Source organism: Cryptomeria japonica, chromosome 4 (genome assembly GCF_030272615.1).
Source record: "Cryptomeria japonica chromosome 4, Sugi_1.0, whole genome shotgun sequence".
Classification (NCBI taxonomy): Eukaryota; Viridiplantae; Streptophyta; class Pinopsida; order Cupressales; family Cupressaceae; genus Cryptomeria; species Cryptomeria japonica.
The window spans coordinates 399,318,994-399,345,134 of NC_081408.1; the positions used below are offsets into that span (position 1 = coordinate 399,318,994).

The 26,141-nt window shown below is 35.0% G+C and overlaps 1 protein-coding gene across 2 annotated transcripts in view; it reads right to left on the minus strand.

Annotated features, from left to right (window-relative positions):
• Positions 1 to 26,141, minus strand: part of LOC131074675 (probable protein phosphatase 2C 25) — a 91,270-nt gene that overhangs the window by 40,299 nt on the left and 24,830 nt on the right. Inside the window, exons 2-3 of one of the 2 annotated variants that reach the window (XM_058011349.2) lie at positions 23,613 to 23,980; positions 10,406 to 10,642 (exon numbers count right to left, since the gene is read on the minus strand). In XM_058011349.2, coding sequence (XP_057867332.2) covers positions 10,406 to 10,642; positions 23,613 to 23,980 — 605 coding nt within the window. Of the gene's footprint in view, positions 1 to 10,384; positions 10,643 to 23,612; positions 23,981 to 26,141 lie in introns of both variants that reach the window. The other variant, XM_058011348.2, reaches the window with a different exon arrangement.

Here is a 26,141-nt window from a genome sequence, read left to right on the forward strand (position 1 = left end):
GATTGTCAGAACTCAGACCTCTTCCGACCACGTAGGACAGCATTCTCTTTCAATATATGCCATAATAACTTGTTTGATTGGCTTCTGGAACTCTCTTCCTGCTTTAAACATCACACAGCTGAGGGCTTGCAGGTTTTATTTGACTCCTTAGTTGATGCCTACCTCAATTTAACCAGCTATTCAAATTTCACCAAAGGCTAATTCTGAACGTTAGTCTTGTGCAGTTGCTTGCCTTTATCATGATTTTCTTTGCTTTTATCTGGTTACTGCTTCCCTGTTGCCACATCAAGCCATAAATGCAATCACCTGTTAAAACATCAGAAATTTAATATGATACTGAATTTTTAATTCAGATATTCACCTAAAGTTCAAATGGTAAGAATACTGGACTTTACCCAGAACTCAAATTTATAATTCCTCCACAGCTTTTTAATTTTTACTGACCCAATACTTATCTTGCCCCACTGATCTCACAAGTGAACCTAGTTTCAGATCTACTTGTACATAAATATTTAAACAAATTTTTGCATTGTAAAAAAAACACATCAGCTAGAATTCACATTTATTTTTTCTTGTGTTACATTATTACCCTTATTTTTGTGAGTATCACTCTTATTTCTGTTGATATCACCCTCCCTTCTTCTGAGATCACCTGTGTAATTTCTGCAAAAGTTGCCTGTTGAAATTCTACTAACGTTACCTGTGCCAGTTATTCTGACATTATCACTGCAAATCCTGTTGGCATCAACTCTACAATCTCGGGCCTACAATTTATGCTTACACCTGCACTTTTGAATTGACTGATGTCAGTCCTGTTGAGGTGAGAACTGCACTCTTTGTACGCATCACCTCTACTCCAATCATTGATGTTAACTTTTTTGTAGTGGGCCTCATAAATTGAAGCTGACTCCGTGCTGATGGCTTAAAGCTCATTTTTTATTTTTGTTGGTCATGCCTTGATACTTGTGCCTCTACCAAAAAAAATCATGGTCAATGAGCGAAATTACTTCTACTCTGACACTTTATTTTTTCTACAAATAGCTTTTCCTCTAGAATTATTTACAAATCATCTGATTGGAAAAGCACGAGTTTGGTGGAGAAAATTCTCAACATACAAGAATAATTTGTGTCCAAAACCTCTCAAAGGCCCATGTCTTCACATTGCCTATCTACATTTTATTAGGTTTTTCACATTGCCTTGCTGCTAGAAATGATTTGCCTAAAACATCCACTATAAGAATGAATCCCATTGCTTGAGCCCTTGAGTTGCTTTAAAATTGGATTACAATTGAGATTAATAAAGAAATGGGTGCCTAAAATGCAGCCAAAAAACCCACTCCCTCTATTCTAGGCTAAAGCCAATTTTGTCCAAAATTTTCATCTCAAATCTGACTCAATCATATGCTATTTGATATCTAGTTTGATCAACATGCCTTCAGATTTTTTAACAAGGATTGAGTGAATGATCTCATGTGAAATCAGTATATCAATCTTAATGGCCCTATCGAGAACAAATTCCCCTACAATGGCCCTATATAGAATAAAGCCCCCTTGTTCCTATAAAATAAGCTCTAATAGAATAAATTTCAATCTGTTTGCCATCACTTTCGAGATAATTTTTATATGGTGTTGCATACAAAGATTGGTAAAAGTCAATGAATGAGAAGGGAGAATTTACTTTTCGAATTAATGCCAAAAGGTACAATTCAAATCTTTCAAAAAAATCATTTTCTCATAGAATTTCCTATTACCAGCCAAGCATCCCAACCCACAAAGCTTCAATATTCTTAAAAGAAAGTAACAGCAAAATCATCTGTGCCAGGGGCTTTATCTCTTTGCATTTGACAAAGGGTCATTTGATTTCATCTTCCGAGAAAGGTGTCATGAGCATTTTGTTTTGCTTCTCATCCAACTACCTTGGAATACTTGTTAGAAGTTGTAGTTCTTGATGTTCCTTAAGATGAGAAACTTCTCTACAGCTATTGAGATCTCTGAAGAAGCCAATGGCCTCATCTTTGATCTCCTGAAATCTTTGAATTGGTGACCATTTCTTGAGACAATGTGGGATTATGAAAGAATTTTAATTTACAAGTCCCATCTTGCAGCCACACTTCAGCAAGCATCTTGTTAGAGGCATTCAAGCCCATTACAAGATACGAGTTTCTTGGTTGTCAGAGAGGTATTTTCACCATCCAAAATCTAGTTTTTGTATAAACTACTATTTCCTTTTGTTACCCAATTTTTACCTCCTCCACTGCTTTCTCTTTTCCTAATTTGTGTCATCTTTTGCCCTTCATACCACAATTTGGTTTACACTATACTGATTCAATTTGGGAAATAGAGAAAATTTACGTAGTTACTAATTTTTCTCTTTAGATCCATTTTCCAGATTTGTGTCCCTTTGAAAGATCATATTTTGAATAATCTTTCTACCAACCAAGTCCCAAAGGAGATTTGCCCCTCCAAAGTCCAATTCAATCTTCTAGCTCCAAACCCCTTCTTTAGTTTTGATCTTGATGGTGTTGGAAGAGATGCTTGTTTTTGTTTGTTGTGTTTGATGCAAATTCTGGAATAAACACCCGAACATTCTTGCACATTTTCAGCTGCTTTCACAATTCTCTTAAGGTTATTCCCCTTTTTTGTCAAAATCTTGATGTCCCACTATTACGCTGAAAGTGTAGAATTTGAACTAAGGGGTGTTGATCACTATTGGGGGATCAAATTTTGGTTTCCATTCTTGCAAAAGCAATTCACACTCCTTCCATCATCCAAGGTCCTCCTTGGATGATATATGAGCAATTTTGAGCAACTTGGCAATATAACAGAAAAAATCCTTTCAAAAAGGTTTTGACTTTGACATTCTCTCCCCAATTTTCCAATATCCATAGTTCAATCTTAGCAAAAAAAAGCCCACATGCCATTGAATTTACCAACTAAACCTTTGTCAATAGATACTTGATCTTGTCCTCAACCTCTTCCCTATACACAGAGACATAAAAGAATTTTGAAAATTGTTTTGGAAGGAAGGGTTTCGCTTATGAGAACCGATTCTCCAACTTGTGATGATTGTTCCTTCCTAGACATTGTCTCTCATTAATGCACCCCCAATCATTCCTCCTACCATTGCCCATACATATCCAAAATCATTGATCTTTCTAATCACCTATACTCATGATTGTCATTGCCAGCCACAGCTCTTTCACTCTCTTTCGCTCTCGCAAGTTTTTTCACCCTTCACTTCCCTAGTTTCTCTTGCCATTCTAGAGCAAGACGATTTTCTATTCTAAAGAGATCTCCTTTAAACTCGTCTAGGGGGGGAAATTTATGGTGTCAATAAACAAGCATTCTATTTCAAGCAGTTTATACCATTGTATCAATCAACCTTTTAGAACATGTTTTGAACACACTCACCACATTTCACATGCCATTTAGACATGATCCTCAAAATGCCAATCAAACCTTGCAAAAACATGAATAACCCAAGGCTTCTATGGAAAAAAGCAGGCTGAAACTAGAATATTGTAGCTTATCCTACTAGCAGAAAATAGGGGCATGATCTTTGACCAGATCCCCTTTGCCATTTACCCTCTACCACGTTGCTTTCTTATTGTAAATAGCACACCAACACGCTAAAAAATATATAGTTTTTAATGATTTCTCGCTAGTTTGAAGACATTTACTGAAAGGGTGTTAGCTAAAGGTTTTCCCTTTCATCCTATGGATTAGAGATGTAGAGCACCATCTTAATTTTATAGATCATCCCTATCAAAGCGATTATCCCCCCTTCTATCATATGGGTTGGAGGGAGATGGTCCAAATTAATTAACAAAACTAAGAGATTAGGGAGCTTGACCAATAGGCCAAGAGGTGAGGGATATGTTTTGTGAACCATCTGATAGCAATTTTGCAAAGTAAAATCGAGCTTACAACTCTCCTCTATTGTTATGGGAGGGTGCTCCTCTACTTGCCTTTCTATAGCACGGTAGTTAGATGCAGACCTAATTTTTTCTATGCTAATGGAAATTGTATTTGATGCAAAAAATGCAAATATAACAGAAACGAAATGGTATAAGGGACTTAAATCTTTATTTTGCTATTTTAAAATATTCTTTTTTTTTTCTAAATTATTGTTTTGTTATGTTTCTCCTATTCTAAACCCAAGTAATTGATAAAAAAAATTATACACCAGCCAAACATGCCATAGTTCTGTAAAAATCATGTTACTATGCTTCAAAATATCTCATACAGTGTTATTGTTCATCCTACACAACTATGATTTTTTACTTTGTTTAGGCCAATATATGTTGACATCAATTGTCAACAATAACTCCATTGGAGCATAGAATTTGCAAACTTCATAAGTTGCAAAGGAGGGAGATCCAACCTATCATGAGATTACAACGAAGCATATTTCTCATTTCAGAAATTTCCTTGGGGATTTCCCTGCCTCATTAAAATGTGTTAACAAAATCGTTTTGCATTGTTCCTCAAATAGGTTGCTTTCAAGCATTGTTCACTTCATAAATTCACTGGATCCACTATATAGATCACTTCTTCCTTCATCCTATTCTAATTAATGTTGATTTCTTGTGCAATGCAGTCACTAATGATCTAAGTTACTGGGTTCTTCTGTTTTAGCCTGGGTCCTGGTACAGGTTTGGCCTTGCGTGTGGTTTGGATTCTTCCTGGGTGCCTGGGTTCTCTGTAGGACCCACAAAGAAACCAGGCACCCAGGAAGTACCAAGGGCCATACCCAAGCATAGTTTGATAAATTAAAACCTCAGTTTCATCCTCATAACTTTGTGACAGCATTTTTTATCAGAATATGCTAGCAAGCAAGCACTTAAATATCATTTCAGTTGCATTTGTGAGCCCTACCTATGAACACGGGGTTAGTAAACTTTATAGCAGCATTACTAAGATTTATTTCAGTTGATTTACATTATCCATATGTAGCAGCTGTTTGCTTATGTTTTGTGAAATCACTTTCCTTGTATTGTTAATGATTTGGCATTTTGTCAAATGTTTGCAAAATGAAATTGAACCAGCATCTGCACTTGACACAGCTAGTGGTAGAGGCAATCCAATTGATTGTGATTCAAATGAAATTGAACCAAATGTTGCTATTGACCTTGATGCTTCTGATGAAGAAAAACATGAATATTAAAATTGATTATAATTTGAATTTTCATTGTGTAATGACATCTCGAGACTTGAGTATTTTCATTTTTGCAAATTATGAATGAGGTGTCAAAATATTCTATTTTTTTATATTTATTGGCAATTATGTATTCACGGGTATCGATCTTCTTATAGTTATACACTGGTATAGTTTATATTTTATAATTTTGATGTTTGAACATATATATAATATATGTTTACTTTTATATATATATATATATATATGTGGGTGTGTGTGTGTGTGTGTGTGTGTACGGATGTACCCATACCCGTACTCGTACCCAAGGAAAAAAAAAAATTGCCTTACCCACAAATCCATACCTGATTTCATATCTGTACCCAAACTGGTAGCTTAGCTGATGATAGCACAATACAAGAAGTAGGCTTTCATTCCCTACACCCATGCTCTAAGTTGTATCGGTACTCCCATAGCAAGTGATGATTATGTTGTTGCCTCCTTCAACACATGGTAAACTATAAGCACCTAATGATTTCTTCTTCCTGCCTTGGTTGCCAACTTTGGTCTTCTCAGCTTCCCCAACTCTGACGAGTTGTCCCCTTGCACATATTTTCACACTTGTACTTGTTTCAATGTTTATCATTTTAGAGTTTGTCTTATTGTCTATTACTTTGTTTTCGTGTTCTTTTTGCTGTGTTTATTTTGTTTGCTTTGACTGTAGGGTCCTCTTTATCTCTAGTAAATTCCTATTATACGAGTTGTAAATTCCATTCCCTTTGAAATATTCTGGGTCACTCGTTGACATTAATATGATTTCTTTCTTTCATTCTTTCTTTCATTCTTTATTTCTTCTCCTCTTTCTTTATTTCCATTTCTCTCTCTCCAAGATCCTGTACACGAACTAGTGTGAAAGTTATTGTACCTGAACCCACACTCTCAGATGGTATACTCAAAGTAGGATGAAAGCTACTATTCCCAGCATCTAATGTAAAATTTATTATCAAAGCCACATTACTAGAGTTTTTCCTTTTAGCAAGGGGATCTTTGCCCTCAGAGCATAAGAAAGTTTCTGTTTTAGTCCCTTTGTAAGCTAATTTGATGCCACATAGGATTATTCCAAAAAAACTTATTACATTTCCCATCATCATTAGGTGGAATAAACTGAAGACAAATAGCTTGATGAATGGATGGATGGATGGATGATGGATGGGCAAAGGGATCGATAACTGGATGGATTAATAGATATATAGACTAGTAGATGGAGGGATAAACAGGAAGAAAAAACATAAATGGACAGAGAGAGAGAGAGAGAGAGATCCAACTAATATAACTAAACAAACATTGACACAAAAATAGATACATATACAGACAACTAAACAGACAGATGAATAGATAGACAGACCTATAGATGTACAAATAAGCTGACAAATAAGTATATAGATGGATAAATAGACAGACAGATACAGACAAACATGCAGACAAATCAAAATACAGATATATCGATAAATAGAGAGACAAACAGACAAATAAGCATACAGAAAGATAATTGACCAGATAGATAGATCAATGAATAATTAGATAGATTGGCATACAAGACAAACAAGATACAAGATACATAGACATACAAGATGATCATGATATAGATAAACATACAAGACAGAGAAACAAGCAAATTGAGAGATAGGCAAGCATACAAATAGATAGATAGGTAAACAGGCAAACAAGATAGCTAGACAGGTAGATAAATAGAAAGACAAACAAATAGACACATAATCACAGAAACATGATAGATAGATGCACAATACAAACACAATTTATAAATAGACAAATAGAGAGATGGAGAGCAGACAAAGACAAAATCAGTTTATATATATATATATATATATAGAGAGAGAGAGAGAGAGGAACGAATCATACATCCTGTAAGGTGCATATGTACCAGTGATCCACAGAGTTTCGAGACAATGGGATGGGGGGACGCGGGGATGGGTTTCAAGGACGGTGGGACAAAGGGCCTAAGTTTGGGGATGGTGGGGGGATGGTGGCAGGGGGATGGTGCAAATACATATAGTACTTGAAAAATTAGTTATAAAAAGATGTGTAAGGAATAAATATAAGAACTGTAAATGAAACAAGCAAATATTTTCAACCAAGGGATATGTAATACGTAAATTTTTATGATCATGATTCATCATTGGCCTATTACTTGCTTAGATTTATAGTTTCATGGGGGTTTCGGGGCAACACCAAAATGAGGTTGAGGGTAGCACCTTGTCAGAGTCAAGGGCTGAGAGAGAGAGATGTAGAGAGATAGGTCTTAGATCTAGGGGGAGAGAGAAGAGAGTGAGATAGAGAGAGGTAGAGAGAGGGGATAGAAGAAGAGTAATAGGGAGAGAGATATTTCTAGAGTTCACAGGAGATAAAGAGAGTGAGATAGAGAGCGAGAGAATGCTAATAGGAGCTTGTTGATTACTGAAATTTGACTGTCTAAAAATTTATAAATTTCTAAAACCTAAAATATGCATTATAACTCCTACAGTTCTAAAACCACTCTCAAACATACTGCCAATATATACATGAAATATAACTTAGAGTATTTTCTTTCTTATACTTAAATGTTACGTTTCATGTATATATTTTGAAGAGAGAATGAGACTGACTTGAAGACAAGGATTCCATTTTCATCATTTTTTTTTTTAAATTGCTTTTTGTCACATCCCAGGACAGGAGACTTCCATCCGTCCCCAGGAGGCTTGAGAGATGCCTAGGCGTCCCCGACGTCTCCGGATGTCCCGGTGGCAGTGGAGGGATGGCGGGAAGATGCCCCGTCCCCATCCCTGCATCCCTATGGTTCACAAATATGTACCAATTTCAACTAGCTGCATGCCCATATGGCAAACAATAATCCACACCATCAAAAAAGTCCAATATACTATATACTTATTACACTTAATAATTAATAATTATTATTGCTGGGTAATCAAGATTTAAGATGTGTAGTCATAAACTTATGTGTTTTAACAAGCCAACAAATAGTTCTATTCTAATTGTTGAAATCAGTAGTTAGAAATTAACAGATAAAATTATATCTTTAAAGCTTAAACATTTTCCAGTTGTAATTAAATTTGACAACTTAATTCCAAACCTTTGAACTTTATTATTCTCCAAGAAAAGGAGGCAGTGGTGTTCATTTTGTCTGTATTCTTCTTTTGATTATTTTTGCTCTTGATAGTGTATTATGTGTTTCTACAGTTTTTAAAGAATATCAGTTTATTTGTTTTTAAAATGGGATACTCAAAAGCAAATCTGCAGGTACCAAGGAGGTGTCAAGAAAAGTCACTAAGGCATCAGAAAGCATCTCTTAATATCCTTGTAACCATCTCCAATACTAAATATATGAGCATACCATCCCAACTCATAAAAGGTTTCTCTTGACAACAAAGCTCCTAATATCAAAGAGGTCTCAAGATTCTTCCTTCTTCCTTTGCACATGTTCCTTAAAAGCTTTTCATTCCACAATGTTTTTTCACTTATCTATAATATTAATCATGTGGAATATCCATAATTTTAGGATTCCTTCAATCAGAACCATTTATGAAATTTTATTTTGGGTAGGAGTATCTTTAGGCACATGTTTATTGCTAAATTGTGTTACACTGATATTTCGGTCATTCATAGACATCACTCTAATTTTTTGTCCATTTTATTCTTTTTCATTACTACAACTGACCTTTGTTTATGCATGCTCACATCTCTACCCTGAATCCTATTGATGTATTTTAGCCATACCTGGACATTAATATAACTTCAACTTCAGCTAATCTTTTGTTCAAAAGATTGTTAATGTTGCTTAACGGTAACCTAACACCTATGGGGTTTCATAGAAGAATCTAGATCTTTCAAGAAAAAAGTTTTTCACATTCAATTTTCTCTACTCTCCTCTTCCTTCCTTAGCAAAAAAACAATCAAAGGGATAGCTTTTCCCTCCATAAAACCCTTATGACTTTTTTCTGCTACTCTTTAAAGATATTGTGTAATGCATTATATTTTCCCAGGTATGCTGTATGAAGTATGATACGAATGAAATTAACAAACAATGTGATATGGTCAATGAACTTTCATTTAGTGTCCATTTCTCTTCCTTTCCCTCCTTTTTAAAGACGACTATTCTAGTACCCAGAAATCCAGAATGAAAATTTCCAACGCCCCATCCTTCTTCATCGGATCAGATGCTACATGACTTGGGGTAAGGTTAGGATTGCCTCATAGTTCACAAGCATACATTGGAAAACAATTTGGAGGATATCCCAATTCTCATTCCCACCATAATAACTCTTATAAGTTGAATAACTCCATAAGCCCAAAAGTTCTATTAGACAATAGGGTCAAAATCAGTGTACCATGTGGATCCAACCCTCTCCCATTTGGTACCATCTTAAATATTACAGGTGTTTCCAGTATGCAGGGACATCTCCTATGTGTTACCCTCTTTTTGAAATTGTCCTCACGTCCAAAGGACGTTTCAATATTTTCTTGGCATTTCTGGGAGATTTGAAGATTTAGGAGGTAGACGGCATCTCAGAGACATTTACGAATATTCCCCACTTGCTGGGGAATAATAGGGGCAGCTTAACATTAACCATGTCAACCATTGTTAAAAAAAAAGTAGTTGTAAAAATAGAAAATGAAAAAAAAAATAAAGACATATTCAAGCATTTATTTCATGATCACTGATATGACAATCAGATATTCATTTCTACAATTTCCATTCATTTTTCACTTCTACACAAAAAAATTTATTTCAATTTTTTCCAAAGGTCAATGTTGAATGTTCAATGTCATTGATGCTATTGTTATTTGAATTTCAGCTAATTATAACATTTAATGATTTTTTTTTTAAATTATTATTAAATTTAAAAAATAAATGTATAAATTTTCCTTCCTTTTTTTGGCTTTAGAAAAAAGCAGTGTATATACTAAAGAGAAAAGGTGAGTAAATTACATAAACTCACTTGCAGCAAAGAACCAAATCAGGTAGGAATTTCACGAGAATACAACCAAAAGAACAAGATAACACAGCCCACATTCTAAGTTTGGAAAAAAAATTATACATTCTGAACACATGTATCCATGTCTTGGGCTAAAGAATAAAAAACATTCTACGAAGTAAATTGATAACTATACAAGCATCAGAAAAAAACAATACTAAAAAAATAACTAAAAGTGGAGTTCAAAGGGAATAACTGAATAAGCAAAGGGTATTACCGCTCGTGGATAATTATAAACTATCTCAACAGCTTGCTGATTAGTAAGATGCTCCCAAAGACCATCTGATGCAAAGATCAAAAATTTGTCTTGAGGATTTAGTGTTAAAGTGTAAATAGAAGGATCTGCTGTTAAGACAGGCCTATGAAGTGGTTCTGAAAGCTGAAATCTTGTGTAAACAGGGCCCAGGTTGAACTCTGGCTTCTTCAGATACACATCCCCTATAGACCTTGAAACCTGCAAAGCATGTATTAGGCTACTTGCTCAAGTACATGAAACTATCAAAAGAAGAAAGAAATTCCAAACAAAATCTATTTGTAGAGATGTTTTCTTGAACAGATCATACAGCTGTAATTAAAACTCTTCAAAGATACGATAGATTAATCTCAACTGATATACCTTTGACAGGGAATTAGGAAATGATCAATAAATATGCCACCAATTGAGTAAGTTCAAATCCATTCACCAAACTAGAATAAAGAGAAACGCCTCACAAGTGGGTCATCCTTCTCCACACTATCCACAACAATATGACATCATAACAAAGTGCTTGGGTAAAGAACAGCTAACCACCAATAAGTTGCTGTTTATTTTTATTGTCCTCATTCTAGTCTCCATATGCTCTCAACTTGCCCACATGAGAGACTTGGCGATCAGAAAGAGATAGAAGTTGAATTGATTATCAAATTTGGTGGATTTGAGCTAAATATCCTACCACGGAAATTACATAAGTTTCTCCTAATCTTCAAGTGTATTCTAATACACCTAAAAGCACATGGATACTCGTATCTATCTATAGATGTTTTCTAAGGCTTAGGTATTAGTGAGTCCTTTCCCACCTCACTTCACATGCCAAAACATGCTTAGTCAATCAACGACATCTCTATAGAATTTTAAAAACACCAACATTGTGTATCTAACCTAGACCACTACTGCAAGAAAAAAATATTGCCAAAAAACTTAGTGCCTCACTACTTTCACAGTGCTCAAATTCAATTACATTGAATGATACTATGTTGGCATTGAATTTGAGCACTTTGAAATGCCAACATCAAAAACTATGTCCTCATTGTTGCATGTACAAACATCATTATTGTTGCATGTGCAAACATCATTATTGTTCACTACCATTCTAATCACATACAATATAAGATAGTTACCACTTCCACCTTGAAACCAATCTTAGCTTTATTCATTTTGGCCCAAATAGTTTTGCCACTAATAAAATTTCGCAGCCTCATCACTAGTCACTGACAAGAAGACGCTATTTGTCCTCCAATATCTTGTGCCTCTACCCTCCAATTGTTTGCTATTTAGCAAATTTGGCTGAGTCTAAATATTAGAATCCCATCCCAACAAGATAGATGCATGTACAAGCAATAGTGTCTTGTTATAATTGAGGCAATCTTTTTTTTTTTTTTTTTCAACACTTTTGAATTTTACCAGTCATACCTTGATGATACAACTTGACTTTGACTTCCTTTGACAAAATACAATAATTTTATTAGATGTTTACACTATGACACAAAATATCTCTATAAGAAATAATACGACATTTTTAGACACTAAACTGACAATAATTAGATAATAAATTATAATAACTTATCACTACACTATCAAACCATTAAAACTTAACTTCAATCTAAAAACTATCATTAGAAACTCTTCAATATTGTCCACAACCAATGTAACCGATCATGGCAAAACTGCCTTGTCAAGTTAACCCAAAATAATGACTTGGTTTTGTGGCCTTCCAAGGAAGTGATGGAGGAATTGTCGATAAAGAATGAGGTGCCTTAGCATCTAAGAACATCTTGTGTAAGATGCATGCAATGTCATCATAACATTTGTAAATCATTACAAAGCTCCAAACATTTACATCTATTCCTCCAATGGGCATGAATTCTTCATAATGTGTACAATCTTTCTCTTCAAACTCTTCTAACATTTGGATGGGATGGAACTCGTTGGAACGGTTACCTACCTTCTGAAATAACCTTCTTTGTTCCCGCACCAGTAGTACTTGGGTAGTAAATCATAACACTGCAATCTCTATGAAAAGGTGTCAAGATTCACTTTCCATGAACTTCAACAAAATCTTCTTCTATAAGGTAAGCCAACTCCTAATTTGATAATCCCCATTCAGAACTGCATAATGAGGATTGAAGAGTACGAATGCCATACATGTTAAGATGGTCATATACCTTCCCGCTGATAATGGCAAAGATGTTGAGTTGCTAGTTCATTCACAAGAAAGAGCCTTCGAAGAGTAGTATAAGCTTCAGCTTTTTCAAGAGGATAGCCAATGGAATAGACAGCAATCAAGAAATCTCAAATTGGTCACTTCTCCACTCAAGATCCTGAAGAATAGCCTTCTCTCCAAATATAATAATTTCAAATTCACCAAATGCCCACAGCCAATCCAAGAATTGATTCAAAAGTGCAAAAAGAACCTATAAAGCAAGAAATAGAACAAGAATGTGAAAATTCACCTCCTTTTCCAATATGAACAATCCGATTGTGATTTTGAAGCCAAGATTGTCAATGTCCTTCCCCACCTTGTCAATTCTGCCGACTCATCTAGCAACGAAATTAGAGAAGGAACAATCACAGCCAAAAACAAGACAAAAGTGCAAAAGAGAAGCAAATTCCTTCATCTGCATGCCATTGATAGCCACTATACTCAAGTTGGTTATCACCAGATATTCTGCCAACTCTAATACCATGTTGGTTTTTCAGAGTGCTTAGATTCAATTATGCTAAATAATACTATGTTTCTACTCATTATTGTTCAACAAACCATAATGCAAATTTATAGGACTTACATCTCCTATATTATAGGATAGCTCCTATGACCACTCCTTTACATTGACATTCACAAGATAAATAATTCATAACAAACCTAAAGACATGGGAATGATATAATATTCCTAACAGTTAAGAAAAGCAGCCCTGGAAAGAGTTCTTATACCACTTGTTATGATCTTACTTACAAAAAATGATCAAACAAAAACATGTGAAAAGGATAGGATGCTCAATGAACACAAAGAATAGCTGCAAATATGCTTATATACATGAATCAAAAACAAAGAACTGTAGGCCTATTCAAAGGGACCTCTCATATAAGGAGTGTACTCCATTGACAATCCAGCCATATATAGATGACAAATAACATAAGATGGATTTCCTAGTTCTCATCTGATAGAGGGAAGAAAATATTATCAGTTTCTAAGTTGCATGTAAGTTTTTGTCTTTTTAGCTCATGGATCCTAGAGGCAAACTCATTACAAACTCAATAAGTTAATCATTGACTTGGACTCAACAAAAAGTTCAGCACATATCCAATAGTTCTAGTAAAGCATAATATATAAATATTTTACAAAAAACATGATAAATTGAAATAATTGGCCAAGAATTATGAAAGTCAGACAAACTTGGCCAAAGTCGCCAAGTCTAGCAAAACAAGCCAAGAGGCCTCTATTACAATCTTACCTAAAATAATAGGATTTTCAATGAGCACAGAAGATAGTTGCAAATATGCTTTACATTCATGAATCAATTACAAAGTATATGTACCACTTCAAGAGGCATCTCTCCATTAAAACACCATTATATATGCTTCAAAAAAATGGCTTACAATGTACAACCCATGTTGAATTAAAATCCACACTTCATATGAACTTGTTACACTATTACAGCTTGATATGATGCATGTTGGATAAATAACAGAATGCAATATTATCTAGATAACTAAACTATGATTACTATAATGCTGATAATAATAAGGTGGTTAGGACATATAAGTCCTAAAAGCCTCATTTTGACCCGCTTGAACTCAAAACCACAAGATAAACAGATCAAAACACTAGAGCAATAAAAAGACAAAGGAAGGTCTCTATAATCCCAGAGCCATACTTCTGGAAAAAGAAATGTCCATAAGTACATAAAAGCAGCTCTAAACTGGAATGGAATAACAGAAATTCTCGGTTAGGAAAGCGCATGGGAACATCTTACCTTGTTAACTAAAGCCTTTCTTTGAAAAACTACGATTATTAGAATGCTTGTAATAATAAGAAGATTAGGACAGGGGTCGTAACACCCTTATTTTGGCCCACTTTAACTCAAAACCCTTGTTAACTAAAGCCTTTCTTTGAAAAACTATGATTATTAGAATGCTTGTAATAATAGGAAGATTAGGACAAGGGTCCCAAGAACCTTATTTTGGCCCACTTGAACTCAAAACCAGGAAACATCAGGATGAAAATACCAAAGCAAGAAAAAGACAAAGGAAGGTCTCCATATGTCCAGAGCCATTCTTCTGAAAAATAAGCTCCAAACTGGAATGGAAAAACAAAAAAGTCTGTAGGAAAGCACGTAGGAATATCTTACCTTGTTGAATGAAGCCTTTGTTTGAAGTACCTAGATTGACACTTCATACCCACTCCTCCTATCTCAAAGTTCCTCACACCTTGTGTTTCTTCACATGCTGTTGGCAAATGAGCCAATAAGTCTACAAGGGATGGCTATTAGCAAATCCTCTCTCATAATGAAGCAATGCTATCAACATCCCATCATTAAATTATATAAAAGAGTGGAAATAATAAGTCTTGATCAATTTTAATCTTAGATTCTTAAGCCAAGCAACCCCTCTCAAGGATAAACTATGTTGTCGACTACCTTTCCTTTACACTTTTCCCACTTAAATTTTCAATAAGATATAGCTAGGTAGATGATCAAGAGTATCCTGTTGACCTGTGACTACTAGCACTGGAGCTCATCTTTTGGGTATGAAAGCAGTTTCTCCTCTGTGTTATTGTCTGAAGTTTTCAGCCAATCCAATATCCTATTATCTTCTCCTTTTACACAGGATAATGTGACTTTAGGGATAAAGCCTGCAGTCAAGAGGAATCTCTATACTATCGTGGTAAGCTTTTCATGCCCTTTATTTCTCATTGCATTGGTAAGGGTCATTGAATCTCAAACAAATACTTTAGAAATTTCCAAACCCTTAAGCAATGCTAGAGCCTCCAATTGATTATTGATGCCTTTACCTATATGAATGTATAAAAATTAGTTGCCCTTGGGAACCTCTAAAAATTCCTGCTGCTTCACCCGGTTTGCCCTTGGCAGCAACCTCAAAACTCAACGTAATAGAGCCTATGGAGGATCTTATCCATAAAATCTTAGCCTTGTGTTGCCAATTGCAATTGATAGCTTCATCAAGGGAAAACTTTACGGCCCTTAGCCTTCAATTGATTATTAATGCCTTTACCTCTATGAATGTATAAAAATTAGTTGCCCTTGGTAACCTCTAAAAATTCCTACTGCTTCACCTGGTTTGCCCTTGGCAGCAACCTCAAAACTCAACGTAATACAGCCTAAGGAGGATCTTATCCATTCATCTTAGTCTAGTGTTGCCAATTCCCATTAATAGCTTCATCAAGGGAAAACTTTAGGTCCCTTAATGACATATAGGATGGGGTTTAGGACATTACATTGTGATAAGTTCAACCTGTTGATTTTAACACTTTCAGATTAATCTAAACTCAGAAAATCAGACTTTAATTATTAACTAAATTAATATGTGAACAAAATAAGAACAAGGAAGGGAACAAAATAAGAACAAGACACGGTTACCTGGGAAAACCTCCTAGGAGGAAAAACACAGCCTGAAAAGATCCTCAGATCTGATTATGAATTATATTCATATGAAGGTTACAACACTTATCTCATGTACTTGAAGGTGATTGCATTTAGGACTGATAATGTCTTCCACAAGACTGCACTTTCACAAGCATCAAGTAGTCACATCTTGCACCTTTAACCCTTCCAATAGCAATCAAGTTCAAACCCTAGGACTGTAATATGTGAAGTCTGCTCTTTGATGGACTGCAACTTCAGTTTGCTCTCCACATGAATGAATTTCATACTTTCACTAGCAGATGTAGTTCGCTGATGTAACAGAAGTATTTCGCTGTAATGGCAGATATAACATTCCTTCTTTAACTCGCATTTAGCAGAACCATATATTTCGCATAGGATGAAATGAAAGATGAATATATGTTATTGAGGTGAGAAGTGTCTTTATTTATATGATGCATTGACCTTGTATGTCAGCTTGTGTTCATGTCGGCTTATCCTTTTAATTTATATTCTTTCCCTTTAATCCAAAATGCATTCTATATAGGGTTGGCCCTATTTTAATTTATATTCTTTTCCCTTTAATCCGAAATGCATTCTATATAGGGTTGGCCCTATTTTGTTTGGCACGTTAACTTTTATGTGGCATGGAGTAGCGTGGGGTTTTTTTATGATGTGTCGTGAGGTATAGGGCCCAGCCCTATACGTTGGAGAAAGGGCTGGCCCGTTAGGCGGATTCCAATGTTGCCCAAGGCAATTGGAATCCACCATCCCTAATTACAATCAACACTCCCTCTTAATTAGGGAGAAAGATAATCTTACAACCAGGTTACAAGATTAGGGCCCGGCCCTAAGTAATACATACAATGTTTAAACTGTAATCCGAACTTAGCTGACAACTTCAAATACTCCTGAGAGAGTATCACAACAAGTATCCCATAGTATCCATCTTGTACTGCCTGTGGAGGATGACTTCAAACTCTAACATGCACACTTGCAAGTCATGAATGCATTCATGCACATCATGGAGTCTTTCCATGCCATCGATCACGCATATCCATCATTCATTGTCTTTACCTCAGTCTTCTCCCAAAGAAGAATGTAACATCATAATCTTCCATCTTGCACCCAAGCATAGAGTGGAGATACAAAATCATTGCTCTCCATAAGCATAAAATGAAAACATAGTCCTCCATCTTGCACACAAGCATAGAATGGAATCTAATAAACATAATCCTCCATCTTGCACACAAGCAAGAAATGGAATAAACATAATCAGAATATTGTAGTCTTCCATATTGCACACAAGCATAGACTGGATCCACCTTACATTGCCCACAGAGGGTGGAGAGGATCTTTTCTACCATCTTACATTGCCCGCAGAGGATGGTTAACAATTACACTTCTCCCTGAGAAGATTACAATACCATCTTACATTGCCTGCAGAGGATGGTTAACAATTATACTTCTCCTTGAGAAGATTACAATACCATCTTACAATGCCCGCAGAGGATGGTTAACAATTACACTTCTCCCTGAGAAGATTACACTACCACCTTACATTGCCCGCAGAGGGTGGTTGATACAACACAATGTATCACAGAGGTTGAGACTCCCTCTCAACCAAGGCGGTGTTCTCCACAGCTCCAAGTCTATCTCAAGCTTCAAGAGACTTGGTGAGAACATCTGCAACACAGGATTGTCCTGCCATAAAACACTGAATTGTCAGGTATCACTATACAACCCTGATAATAAATCAAAATAGCATAACAAGAATTTTGAGAAACCACACTGCTTCTCTTGATGCAACACTTGCAGCAATGTATTTAGCTACAGTAATACTTAATGCAAATTGAGGACTGTCCCTGTAGGTCCAAGAGATCGCAGCGGGTGAATGCTTGAAGTGTTTTCCTTGTCCGTAACACTTCTTGACCAATCTAAACCTAAGCAGCTTCAGCCCATAATCAACTGTGCCTCACAAGTATCTTAGGATGTGCTTGGCTATAACATGATGAACATATTTGGGCAAGCTCATGAACTGGCTGAGAGCATTCACTGCAAAGCATATGTCTAGTCTAGAGTTAACTAGATACATCAGTGATCCAATCAACTACCTGTACTCTGATGGATCTGCAAAATCAGAATTAGCTACAGAAACACTTAACTTCTTAAGTTAGATTCCATAGGAGTAGACATAAACCATCATTCTAAATCTTTTCAAAAATATCAATAGTATACTTTCCTTGACTTAGAAAAATTTCGTTAGACCTTTGCCATACTTCTACACCTAGGAAATAATGTATTAAACCTAAGTCCTTCATTTCAAATTCTGAAGCTAGTTCTTTCTTACATCTAATGATAAGTTCATCTTTACCGGTAAGAAATAGATCATCCACATATCGAACTATAATTAGCATTTCATCATTGGATGACTTAAAGTAGATGTTAGAGTCAGCATCATTTTACAAAATCCTAAACTTAACGAGTATTTAACAATTCTTTCATACCAAGCACGGGAGGCCTGTTTGAGGCCATACAGGGCTTTCTTCAATTTGCACACCTAAATCTCATAATCCTTTAAGATATACCAAAATAGCTGGAACTCCCTCTCAACAGCAACTGTGTCCAATCACAACTTCCAAAGCACTTGAACTTCCTTCGAGTGTATGCCCATCCCAATAATTTCCCTTGAAGAATTAGTATGCCCTGTTTCAGAAGCATTCCAAGCCACTGAAAGATCCAATCAATTTCCTGTACTTCAGGATAGGAGATCATACACTTAAGCATCAAGTCAGTTCAACTATAATGAAATTAAAAATGCTTGACCCAAGAAAAGAATTCTATGTTAATACTCATAATAAAAAGTTATCAACCAACATAAGTTAGAGTATACCAAACTCGGATGGAGGTGTTCCCCCTTAACTTCTGCACAATCAATCTTTTATGTTAATCTCAAGGATCCTGTCCATCTATCTTTCAATAAGGTGGACCCATAGCACAATTGTTGAGATAAGATGAGGATAAATTCCATCAAGAGATTACACAACAAGATTGCCAATCAAATGTCATAAACGAAAATCCTAAGAGATCAATTGCGAAGTCTTTCAAGGAGGAATCACAAATAGAATCAGAGATTTGTAGAAAATAGTTTCAGCCAATGAATAGAAACATTATGCAACGTTAGTAAGATAAGATATAAATTCAATCTCTTGGAACAGACAACGGAGTAAGCACAATAAAGAAAATCTCACAAATCATCCAACCGTGCCCCATCAACCTCTTATAGGAGAAAAGATGAATCAGAACTCAAGATTCCATTAAGGTCCATAGTTGATCATTATCTTTGGTATTACAAAACCAAACAAGAAAGATTTGCCCTAAAACATAACTTCTTCATAAAACATTTATAGTAGATCGAATTCTTCAATGGTCAGATTTGAAGGTTGAGAACATCTCAAAGAATACTAGAACAACTTGTTGGTGTAACAATAAACGAAAGTAATAGTTCACTCAAATCAGAAGAAAGAACATAGAAAAGACCAAAGACTAAATGCAGCCATAACATCCATTAGTTCATCTATTTGCAGTTCAGTCCAGAAGAAGTAATCAAAAGTAAATCAAAACGAGTGAGTATTGATAAGATTGATCTAACAACAACATTATTCTGCAAAATGATATTAATAAAATACTCATTAGTTATACTCTTTGTTAACCACCAAGCACAATTTTATACTTGATCAAAACCAAATAGATCTCAAGGTAGTTTATGATAGTAGAAGAATCCCATACGTCAAAAAACACATGAAGAAGATCTATATTATACTAACTATAAGGTTGTGTAATAGGCAAGAGAAATAAGTTTCTTCGTCTAGCATTAACCCTTGCATACTATGAACATGATTGCAGATCATCTTTCAACTAAACTTTTCTATCAGGAATGCCTATTAGTAAAATTACATATAGGCCAAAATATTAAGTCAAAGTGATCTCGATCTGTTAATTAAGAATTCATCTCCATAATTAATAGAACATAAAATTCCTACACCTCAGTCGGTATACTTATATCAATGATGCCAAGGCAAACAATCATTAGTTCCTCATGACTGTACACATCTCCATAAGTTGTTCATGTCAAGTAGAATTCAAGTCAATAAAAATGTTATGAATGAAGATCATAACTCAACCAAGCATAGCTACTCACTTAAAATGCATATAAGTATTCATCACAAGAATACTTAGAACTTTTAGATCAAAAGTTAATAATAGAACCAGTCCATGTTATTTAACATAATAACAATATCTAAATTACATATGCAGAGAACATAACAAGTATTTAGATCATAGTTATATAGATGACAACTGTGGATGATGAGTCCAAGACATTCCTAATTCCAATCAAAGTATTAATGAAGAATCGATCTATAATACCTTGCAATACTCAAACAAAAATTTAGAATACCTTCTAAGTTCTAAAAAATAAGTATGACGATATCTAAGTAATGTTCTATATTAGATAAGTCTACCAACTAAGGCAATTAGAATCATAAAATCAATACGACCTAGAACTAGGTCAGCCAAACAATAATACTTCAATCCTTTGGATAAGCTAAGTATAATATATCTTGCAATCAAGAATGTAATGACTCAAAAATACTTAGCTTGAATGATGCTGAAGAGTCAGAACTTCAAGCATGCTGGACCAAGATGTGACCATGCTAAACCTTTGATCACAAAACCTTTTCAATCTTTCCTCAATCCTGGACCCTGTCATCAATTATACGACAACAAGAAGGTGCAAGATCTAGGCTACAAGATGCTAGATCTGATTACAACTTGGCTCTGATACCATGTTGATTTTAACACTTTCAGATTAATCTAAACTCAGAAAATCAGACTTTAATTATTAACTAAATTAATATGTGAACAAAAAAAGAACAAGGAAGGGAACAAAATAAGAACAAGACACGGTTACCCTGTGAAAACCTCCTAGGAGGAAAAACCCAGCCTGAAAAGATCCTCAGATCTGATTATGAATTATATTCATATGAAGGTTACAACACTTATCTCATGTACTTGAAGGTGATTGCATTTAGGACTGATAATGTCTTCCACAAGACTGCACTTTCACAAGCATCAAGTAGTCACATCTTGCACCTTTAACCCTTCCAATAGCAATCAGGTTCAAACCCTAGGACTGTAATATGTGAAGTCTGCTCTTTGATGGACTGCAACATCAGTTTGCTCTCCTCCAACCTCAGTTCACTTTTCACATGAATGAATTTCATACTTTCACTAGCAGATGTAGTTCACTGATGTAACAGAAGTATTTCGCTGTAATGGCAGATATAACATTCCTTCTTTAACTCGCATTTAGTAGAACCATATATTTTGCATAGGATGAAATGAAAGATGAATATATGTTATTGAGGTGAGAAGTGTCTTTATTTATATGATGCATTGACCTTGTATGTCGGCTTGTGTTCATGTCTTGTATGTCGGCTTGTGTTCATGTCTTGCATGTCGGCTTGTGTTCATGTCAGCTTATCCTTTTAATTTATATTCTTTTCCCTTTAATCCGAAATGCATTCTATATAGGGTTGGCCCTATTTTAATTTATATTCTTTTCCCTTTAATCCGAAATGCATTCTATATAGGGTTGGCCCTATTTTAATTTATATTATTTTCCCTTTAATCCGAAATGCATTCTATTTAGGGTTGGCCCTATTTTGTTTGGCACGTTAACTTTTATGTGGCATGGAGTAGCGTGGGGTTTTTTTATGATGTGTCGTGAGGTATAGGGCCCAGCCCTATATGTTGGAGAAGGGGCTGGCCCATTAGGCGGATTCCAATGTTGCCCAAGGCAATTGGAATCTGCCATCCCTAATTACAATCAACACAACCCCTACATCAAGGCAACTCCGTGGCCAGTACAAGGCATTTGTGTTGTGAAACTTACCATTTCTAACAATAACTTTAGTTTTTGGCACATTACAACCCACTAGGCAAGGAAACCCCTTAACTGACACAACCATGACCTCTAAAATAGGATTTTTCAAGGCTCTTCCCCAAAAAGCCAATTTATTCAACATTGCTACACTCATCATCAAAAGTCAAATTAAAGTAGGCTAATTCCAGTAATCATGCAAATTTAAATGTTATTGTTTATGATTTGTAGTTATTTATCATTTTGATCACAAAACGTTTATTTCTTCTATAAACATCAATTACAAACCCTTTTCTCTTTACTGCTATTGTTTCAAAGTTGGCATTATCACTGGCAACAACTTGCAGACAATCAGACCTTAAGCATTTAAAACAGCTAAAAACTAAAAGTTAAGTAGATAATTTAAATATTGAAAGAAAAAAGATAATATTAGGAAAATCAATTCTGTGAAATATAACAATGTAAAATGAGTAGAAAAGCATTAAGATTTTAGGACAAAATAAAGAGATACAGAGGAGCATGGTATAGTCTAACTGCAGTCTACAGAATTCCAAAAATAAGACAAGAAAATGACAGAAGTGAACACCATTCAATGCAATTGGAATATGAATTCAATATCAAAGGAATATTACGCGAGCACCAACTTGCACCCTTTAACAGAGGATAAAATAAGCCCTCAGCTTCTTGATGAAGCCTCAGGAACCCCTGTCGCTCATGATGCAACCTGTCAGTTCTTCTTTTGTCTCTCTCAATTTGCTGTTTAATTTAGTATATCATGTTTAAGATAGCTGTTCTCTACAAGTTTTAGGTGTCCGTTAAAAAGTGCTTTATACAAAATAAGCCACAGAAGCTCTGTGCTTATAACTTTATGCGTAAAGTTGACCTTCTCCACAATATTTTGTAGTAGTATAATTCAGATTTCATTAAAAAAAGACTGACTACATTTTATTAGTACAAACGCAAAACTGTTGAAAGCCTGATTGATTAACAATATTACCTAGTTGCATGAATAACTTTTCTTCATAGTTCCTATAATTCAGAAGTTAGAATAAAACTTAGTTGTGAACTGCATAGATAAATGTTTACCATTGATACATTGATTTCCTCAATACAAAAAGTGTCATATGAAGATCCTCTGTTTTTACATTTATATTCCTAGTAATTTTCCCTCAAGAATATAGTATCTTGTACATCAACTGAACAGTATTTCTGAAAAAAAAAACTAATGCCTAGAGGAAAAAAATAATCTTAGTTGTATACTACATAGATAACTGTTTAAACTTTACCACTGATTTATTGATTCCCTAACACAAAAACTATCAGATTAAGATCTCCAAGTTTTAAAATTTATATTCCTAGAATCCTAGTGATCTGCCCTCAAGAATATAGTGCTTGTACATGAAATGAACAGTATTTCCGAATATAAATTCAGTACTTAAAGAAAACAAAATAATAATTTAAAAAATAAAGGTAAGTGTAATGAGCAAACTAAGACTTATCCAATCTGGAGAAATGGCAACATGAAAGTCCATCATTCAGAAAATTCTATATTATGCTGCCCAAAATGTATAAAGCAAGATGCAACAACATGTAAGTCCAACAAGTTCAGATATTGATAAAGACCTGAATAATGCCTTTGACACGCCACACACCATGCTTATTAACAACAATTCGGGAATCATCAGGATGAAGAGCTTTCAACTCCTGTCTGACCTCCTCAACGCTGGCATTATGGTCCCTGGTAAGCTGCTCAGCTGTTATCTTCTTATTAGACCTTCCCAAACTTCCCATAACAGCCCGAGAATCCCCAACATTGGCAACAAACAGCTTTTCACCCCATATAACTCCAACCAAGCAGCATGATCCAACTGCGGCAATCAATGGTTTTGTTTTCCATGATCTAGTTACATGTGCAAGAAATCCTTCTTCAGTTGCATTAAATGACCTCCTAAGAACCTCATCTGACATGCGCCCCTCCTCCCTTGCAAACCCTATAAGATCAATGAAAAGAAATTAGTAACACAACTACACTAAGACTTGAAATCACAATGTAAACTTGAAATGTTGAGTTCAATTTTAAAAATGATAGAACACAACAGATATAAATACAAATAAGAATGTTAAAATGCTTTGAATTGAAAATAGAATGCACGAGTAATAGTAAGTCATTAAAAACCTTATAGCAATTACTTATTCCTTTAGTTAATAATATTTATGTCCGTCCAGAGTATAAGTGTAACATTAGCTATAAATGAGCTCTAATTAATAAAATAGCATGCTTTTGTGGGTGGAAGTGGCTTTATGCACAGATCTATGGAAACCACAGCTTGGACAAGTGCAGCAGCTGTGATATGCTTTGAGAGTTTCTTGGCCTAATTTTGCATCCATAATTCCTTAGGAAAGATCTCTGGACTTCTATTCTTGCTTGTACACATATTTTAATAACAGTACAGCTCTGATTCTTACTTCCCCTTCTGTTTGCAATTAGATATTTCATATCAATTCTAATTGAAAAGCATTTCCTTTAGAAAGCTACTGAATAATTAAATTTGCATTTCTTGGGTTCAAATTCAAATTTTTCACATCTAAGGCTACTGACTTAGATTTTACAACAGTTATATCAAATTTCGGTTTGGTTCACTAACAATAATAGGAGAGAAAGTTTCGTGGCTAAGTGCACTTAAATCAACAATAGCTTCATTCCCAGATACTCATAAAAAATATATGTAGAATTTCTTTTTTATTTCATTGTTTGCAAAAGAATTTATTAAGGCTTCATTGGATGGTTTAGAGGTGTGTGGAACAAATGGATCAAGCCCTGCATACACTGATTGTGACAATGAATATAAGAGAATGGGGAGATGGCAGTAGTAACAAAGAAGAAAGCCAAAAAATACCTAGAATTGAAGAAAAAGGTTGAAAGATTGAAACTAATCTGAGTCTTTTTCTGTGATTGGGCTTTTTCTTTATTGATGGAAAAGATCTTAAAGCATTTCCTTGGTCTTGATTTCTTGGGATGTCCTCAACTCATTAAATGACCTGAAAATCTAGTTGCAACTATATGGAAAAGGACTTTATCCATTCTCTGATACCATTAAGTCTCTGCAAGAGGTTTGGAGGCAGACTTTCGAAGCCAGGATGCAATGTTAAGCTCCTGGATAAATGTCACTTTCGTGACTGTAAAATGTTGCAATTCTGTGAAATGGCTGCAGTCATTGCATCAGTACTTGCTCCATTGACCTTGTGTTAACCAACAGTTGAGAAAGGCAAACAATGTCTATGGTTAGGCTCACAGGACACAATTGTTACCTTTGGCATTCTTCCATCATGCTCAGATGCTGGACCCAGAAGACATTATGGAACGTTTGAACTTTATCTTCTTGATGATAGAAACTGCCTACAAAATTAGTTTAAATGTAAATATTTGTACCAATTGACTCTACAACATATGTCTCTCTTCTTTGGAATAAATTTGCTGAGATTCTTTCATTTTCATTCATATAGCTATGTTTAGGGTGAATCACATAATTTCTCACAGTATCACACTTCTCTTAAGCGAAGTTTGAAAGATGACAAAATCTAATGAAGTTTGCTTGTGCTTCATGACTAAACTGAACAGAATCTTCAGCTCCTTCTCAACTTAATTTACTGAAGCTTATTTATGTATACTGGGATTTTGTTTGTGGTCTGTTTGAGCTTCTTTTGTTGTGGTGATCTATCAATGCTCCAGGAGGTCTATTTATTTGACCGTTGATTCTTATAATTAAGGTATCTCATGTACATGAGCAATCAAATTACCAGCCTCACAGAATATTGTGGCCAAGTTTAGATTGAAAAGTCAAGCAATTTCATTTCTTAAATGGAAGACCAGGGATCAGTGGGTATGCTAGTATTCAATAAAAGTCAAGGTCTTGCTTGGAATAACAGTTTAGGAGGAACAGTCAGTAATCTTGATATGATATACAAGTCCTGAGTAAGGTTGATCTTTTCTAACGATATGCAGCATGCTTGAGCTTTACTCTAATGAATTGGTTCAGTTTGCAATGTTTGTTGTCATATGATGTCTCTGACTTAATTCTGTTAATGTGTTTGTACTGTTATACTTTGAGAACATAACCTGCTGGATTTAAACTGTATGGGCAAATCTCAAAA